The 6,636-nt window shown below is 43.5% G+C and overlaps 1 protein-coding gene across 1 annotated transcript in view; it reads right to left on the bottom strand.

The window, feature by feature from the left end:
• Positions 1–2,803: 2,803 nt before the first annotated feature.
• LOC136044291 (gamma-aminobutyric acid receptor subunit gamma-4) overlaps positions 2,804–6,636 on the bottom strand; it is a 31,598-nt gene continuing 27,765 nt past the window's right edge. The window contains exons 8-9 of the mRNA XM_065729531.1: positions 5,338–5,540; positions 2,804–4,259 (exon numbers count right to left, since the gene is read on the bottom strand). Coding sequence (XP_065585603.1) covers positions 3,960–4,259; positions 5,338–5,540 — 503 coding nt within the window. The 3' untranslated portion in view covers positions 2,804–3,959. The remainder of the gene's footprint in view (positions 4,260–5,337; positions 5,541–6,636) is intronic.

The following is a 6,636-nucleotide window of genomic DNA, read 5'->3' as shown; positions in this document are numbered from 1 at the left end:
GTAGAAAACATGACTCCAGAGAAAAATTAAAGGAGGTGAGAGAATAATATTAACGGCGTGAGAGATGGCACTTATGGGCTGTGACCTCTTGGATGCAGGGTCTCTCCCTCAGCCTCCCTTCATGTTATGGGTGAAGAGAGATGTTGGCAGGAGTTGTCTGTGGTGGTACGTGGCCCCCTGTCAAGCTTATGAAGCCCAAATGGGATATCTTACATGGTGTAGACAGATAGCATTGTTGGAGACAGAGTCCATTCTGTTGTTTATTATCTATAATAAGTAGCATCCCAAAATCTCAATGAATGATCAAGCCCTAGTGTGCTAGGCTCTGCACAAATACACAATAAGAGAGTCCCTGCCCTGAAGAGCTTACAGTCTAAAAATGGTCCCTTAACTGGTATAGTTTGGAAGGAAAGGATAGGAATTGGAGACAGAAAAATGAGATATCAACTTTTTTTTTTTTCTGACTTGTTTCATCTTCTAAACAAAAGCCATCAAACATAAATGCTGAGATCATCATTTTCAGTCCCCATCATTAGCCAGATGTTCTTGGGCTGTGTACCCTGGAGCAAGCTACTCAGACTGGTGAAAAGACAACAGCTGTCCCGGGCTGAAAGATGCTGCATTATGAAAAGGCACTCCAGCTTGATGGCAGAAACTACAGCATGCAGGGAAAGGCAGGTGGTTGAAGCAGTTTTGGGAAGGGAGCAGTGGGGCTTGGCTCTCCATGCCTGTTCAAACAGGGCCACGAATTCAGGCTGCTGAAGGTCTCTGTGCCCCACATTCCTTGAACCTGTTTTTAGGAAATGGGAGCTTTGCAAAGTAATTTCAAAAAAAAACAAGGTGGATTTCTTTCTGTCTTTTCTTGGCTTTCCTTTTTTTTTTTTTTTTTTTTTTTTTTTGAGAAACTGTTGAAGCTTACCTAAAACATACTTGAATTTGTGCATGCCTTTATTTATTGAGCTATTTATGATGGGCATAGATTTCCCTGTGCCAAAAAGCCCCCTCCCTCCTCCTTACCCACCCTAAGTAATCAGTTTCCTTGTGCTCCAGCCCACATTGGGCTATTTTCCTCCATCTCTGTTTAAATAACCAAGATGTGTGTTGGCTTTATCTTTTCTGCCTACTTTGCCCAAGTCCCTATCATCCTCTTAGGTCACTCGTACACCACTCTTCTCTCCTGATTTATTCTGTTTGAGGTCTAATTTCAACATGCTGCTGCTCTCAGGGCTAAAAGCTTTATGCTGGTGTCCATGATGAGCATTTGCATCCATCAGGGCTACCAAGTGCTCTGAAGCTCCAATGCATTTGAGATATTTGGACTCTCTTGGGCAAGTATGATAAATTTTCTTGTCCAGAAGTCCTGTCTTGGCTATTCCCTTTTTAGATATTGCTGCTTGTGTTCACAACATTGCCTGCACATCATTCATGTTACCTTTCTGCTAATGATCATGGGCCCTGACTTGCCACCATGGTTTCCCCTCCCACACACACACTAGCAGCTGTCTTCTGACATCTGGAGACATGCTTCACTTAGAGGCTGTCACGTGAGACAATTTTAATCTTGGGTGCTCTTTCCTGTTGAGATCACAGGTCCCTATCTAACTCAGCTCTCTGTCTGAGTACAGTTGAGTCATAGGAGCTTTTTCTATTGCTCCATCTAATAGTACTTTGCTAGCAGGAGCAGAACATCAACGTGCTCGGCTGGGAGTTGGCACTGTCAGCCAGCAGCCCTCCTTGTCTGGAAGTTGTTTTGATTCTTTTCTTAGACTTCTCCCTCTCTGTGTGTCTCTCTCTAAAACATTAATTTCCTCTAATTAGAGCCTCCTTAACAATTCTTTTTCCCCTCTCCTCAGTTAATTTCCTCTAATTAGAACCTCCTTAATAATTCTTTTGCTAAATCAATTTCCTTAGTTAGAACCACCCGCCATAATTTCTTTCCATCCTTTCAGAAGCTGTCGGAGTAGCTAAGCAAATTATGCTTCTGGGTAACCTTTATCTCTTACTTGGTATTTTAAAAGAACTGTAACAGGTTAGACAGGCACAATTTCCCCTTCTAGAGCTATGCTGGTCTGACCCCATTAGGTTATACTTAGCTGAGTGTTGTACTATTGTATACTTAATTAGGCACTCTAGCTGTTCTCTGGAACCAAGGTAAAGCTGTATTTATGAATGAATTAAACATGACACTTCATTATTCAGATCAGATTTAACAGTGTCAAAATCCATCTTTAAACCAGATCAAATTGCTCTCTAAGAATATATAAAACCTCCTGCCCATTAGCTGTTCGAAGAGTCAACCATTCCTAACTTTTCTCTGCAACCACGCCAGCTTTTATCTCATGATGAGCCTTTTAAGTAGTAATTTGTCTAATACATGCTGTTCTTTAAAAGACTGGTTTTGTTTGTAATTTACAAAGTAAGCAAATATTCATGGCACACTGCCTTCAATAATTATGCTGTGGTCCACCTCAGCAGCTTGTATAAATGGGGAGACAGCTGATTTACACCATATGGACCTTGGACCTGAATTTTCCTTTCTACATAGTCTCAATTGGAAAGAAACTGCACAATTTTGCATTTCACTAGCCCTTTTCTTTAGGGCTTTTGAAGAATCCCATGGAGGTGAACAAGGTCCTTCAGGGCAACCATCTCTGTGCCTGACCTGCTGGTGAGCTACCAAGGAGCACTTCCTCTCTTTCCTCATTTTGTGAAGTAAAGAAGGGGTAGGGATTGGTGACAAGTGGGATGATTCATTCAGTTTTAGTGAAGTCTGTTTTTTTAATTTAAATATTAATTTAAATTAAAAAAAAAGTTCTGAGCTGCAGGAACTCACTCTCTCTACCACCAGTAAGTGCAGCATGTGTAGCTGATAGTGTTCCTCTCTCCAATACCCATTTCTCAAGTTAGGATCTACTACCATGCACAGAACTAATAGTTTCCACAAGTGTCCTTGTAAATGAGAGCACTACCCTGCTAGCACATATGATAGAATAGGGCCCTGATCACGAGACAAGCCAAAGACATCTACTGCTCTATGAGTTCACAGGACTGCTTCTAGTCTTCATAGCATAAGGTCTTTTCTACCTGTTTTGGCTGCATCCAATGTAAGCTGTGTTTACTGCTCAAAGTCTTGATCATAAAGTTGAGTGCCAACACAAGCCCTGAAAAGCCTGCTCCAGTAAGGCAGATGGGCCTTCCAAAACAACTGAGGTGCTTTCCACCACCGTCTGAAGAAAAGTGTCTCACTGGGTGAGTGCTGTGGATGCCACTTGGTACAGCAAGCGAAGTGATGCATCGGGAATGCCCCACACATATCTTGAAAGGAGCTGGTGGAGGCTTGTGGCTATTCCGTCCTTGTCTGTGCCACTCTCAGTTTCTTGGTCAGGTTCAAAACGTTTTAATCAAGTACAGCCATTGTAAAGAAAACTGCACTGTCACCTTCTTTTACCATTTTTCTTTCTGACCTTTTCAAGCCCTCAGCACTTCACCAAGTCTATTTTGGTGTTGGTGGTACAGAAGTTGTAAAATACATTTTATTTTCTTTGCAGAACTGGTAACTACACAGAATACTCCATTTTGCAATCACTTCTCATGGAATTTTCGGGTAGGTATGCATGGAAAAATGAAGCATTACTGTTTTTTGTTCTTGACAAATCCCTAATGTTTTAGATGGCAATAGGAATTTTTGGGGAAATCTTACAAGGAGTCAAATGCTGGTGATGCTGGTGGTAGGGGAAATTCACTAAAAAGATAGGTTTGGAGGCTGAGGAAAAAATATAGAAAAACAAAAAAAAGCTGTGTTCTTCTTAGAAGAGGTGAGAGAGGAAGAAGTAGGAATTCACCAGGTTGGAATGTTCAGAGCGACAATCATCTAAAGAGAAGAGACATGTTCTCTCCATGCTCCTTGAAAAGTTCATTTTTTTGGCCTCCAGTCCATTCCAGCTGAGGACGAAGAATGGCTAGAGATAGAGATAGGCAATCCAGTAGACAATATTGAAGAGCAGGAAGGCAGTGGGGAAGAAGACACGGGAGTAGGAGTCCAGGCGGGAGATGTGAATGCGGATCCTCCCCTCCCGCCACATCCCTGTCTGACAGTCCTCAATGCAGCAGAAGAACCTCTCACATTCCTTTCCTTCCAGACATGGAGAGCCAGGGTCATCATCTTCATCTTCCTCTATCTCTGGAGGCCAGTGCATGATGTTGTTGATGTTGATGTTGATAGCAGTAAAGGATGGCATCACCTGTGCACCAGCAGGTGGCTGTAATGAGGAAGTGAAAGTGGATTAAAGGAAAAGAAAATGCAAGAGAACATGTTTTATACACCAAAAATTATCAAACTGGCAATTGGTCAGTTCATAACATAGGCATAGCTGGCTGGAGTGGGATGACTGTTCATCTCCCTTCTCTGCATCTGATGGTAGCTAATCCTTGGCATGCTGTGGCGACTTGGCAGTTACCTGCACAACTGTGAATTTCCTTCCTGCCTCATAGGGCACAGATTTAGGCAGCAAAAATCTACTTGCTTCTCCAGCTCTGCGACAGTCAGCAAGTAGGGTGTTTGCTTTCAACTCTACTAGCCCCTTCCATCATCTGAGGGCAGAGTACACAGTCCAGATATGCCTTCTGGTTGCTGTCATGTGGTGGGGGATAGCTGGGGCAAGGCTGTTTGCAATTCTTAATCTCGTGCCCCAGTAGAGGAGGCATACCACCAACCTCCCAGAAGAGTTCCCTCCACCCATGCTGGGAAATGAGAGTGGGAAGGAAGAGAACTGTCTTTTTGTTTTCAGTTGTGTGTCGGCGCAGAGGCCTGTTTCATCTGATGTGTCAGATGAATCTGCACTAAGCCTAGGCAGATCTCAGGAGGATAATGGCAACTCTGGGTTCGCTGTCTCCACACTCAGCAGATTTTCTGATGACAGACCACAAAAGACAGCAGGTCTCTGCATCTCTGTGACTGAAGATACTTACATAATCCTTAAAGATTAAATCAGTAAAGACTGAAGAGCCTGGGTGTGGATTGCTCAATCTTAAATATTTAGTTTTATTTATTTTTATATTTAGTCATGTAAACTATACTGATAAGCTCTCCAGCAATTGAGCACAGGATTCCTGGTCCCTACAGAGACCTCCTTGCTTTCTGGGGGTCTCGGGGGATTTTTCAGGTTCTGCATGAATTTCAAGTGCTCTGACCCAGCACACAGATTGGTTTGAGGACCTTATGAACAAAGTACATGTAAGGCACTAAACAACTTTCCAGTGCAGGCTCAGGAGAGATATTCCTAAAGGACTCAGAGTTCTAACAGCATGCAGCTCTGCTGGCTGGCTGCTTCAACCTACCAGCCTGGCTTTCCTGCTGTTGTGCTCCAGTGGCTTCTTGTTTCCTACCAGGTAGTTGAGTGTAGCGTACTCCATGAGGGCGGCGAAGACGAAGATGAAGCACACAGACACAAAGAGGTCCATGGCTGTGATATAGGAAACACGGGGAAGGTGCTTGCGGGAGATGGTACTCAGCGTGGTCATTGTTAGCACAGTGGTGATACCTAAGAGGGAAAAGAGCTAGTTAGGGTAAAGAAGAAAAGCACTTCTGTCTTCAGCATGCTCCCAGTCCCTCAAACACCTCAATTTCCCTTCTTCTGTGGGAGAGAAATGCCTTTAGATGTTGGTCCCTGTTTCACTCTGCTTAATCAGATTCTGGTCCTGCAGTAACCTCTGACAATATGCCATGGAAAAAGAGCTGTTTGAAACCAGAACATTGCACAGGCCATCAACCTGTACTGGTAAAGGAGCATGGAACTTGAACTCTGTTTAAGGCTGCATGCAGAGTGCAATGGCTTGGATACAAGGAAATAACTGCTAATAAGCAGCAATGCTGGGCAGATGTCTTTGGGCAGGCAATGGATGAATTGTTCTCCCTTTGAGTATTTGTCCCCAGGATAAAATTGGCCCAATGGCTCATCAATTGGATGGGAGATGATAATGAATCTCTTGTGGCTCAAATGGGGCTTGGAATGGATTTCTAAGTAGCACTAGTACTCACAAACCTGTTTTCAGAGATCAGGCATTAGGAACCAATACACGATCAGCTCCAGGAGTTGGTTTTGTGCTCTCATCCATTGTTTTTAGCAGCTATTTCACCTGCTCCTCTTTCTCTAGCACTCATCTAAATCCACCTGTCACACAGGTGCTCACCCCAGTGGCTCTGGGTGGGAACATAGCATGAGATTTTCATATTTTCCTACTGCATTTGCATTAGCAATTGCAGTGTGACTTCCATATAAGTAAAATGCCAGTGGAACTGGTCTGGTTTACATCGCTTTAATGTAGGCTGATGGGCTTGAAATGTAGTGTGGATCATATATATGAAGAATATATTACTCTTGATGTGCCAAGATCATTTCCTACAGCAAAGGCCTGCCTCCTGAGGGAGCCTGACTCTGTTTTTGAGACAGTCACCACAGTGGTGTCCTTTTGCCTCTTGCTGTTCACTCCTTCAGCAGCCATGGACTATGGTGTACCTTCACCTCCATTGGAAATGACACCCTTCTCCTCCTCCTGGCCCTATCCAAGGTTCTAAAGAAATCGATTTTGATAAGGAGGTGGAAAGGAATGTTCAGAATGGATGGGTTCTGAATAGCC

Source organism: Cyrtonyx montezumae, unplaced genomic scaffold, assembly GCF_038088225.1.
Source record: "Cyrtonyx montezumae isolate F1298 unplaced genomic scaffold, pur_monq_1.0 scaffold_11, whole genome shotgun sequence".
In the NCBI taxonomy this organism is placed as follows: Eukaryota; Metazoa; Chordata; class Aves; order Galliformes; family Odontophoridae; genus Cyrtonyx; species Cyrtonyx montezumae.
The sequence above is the reverse complement of the archived record's forward strand: the minus strand, read 5'-3'. Positions and strand labels throughout refer to the sequence as shown.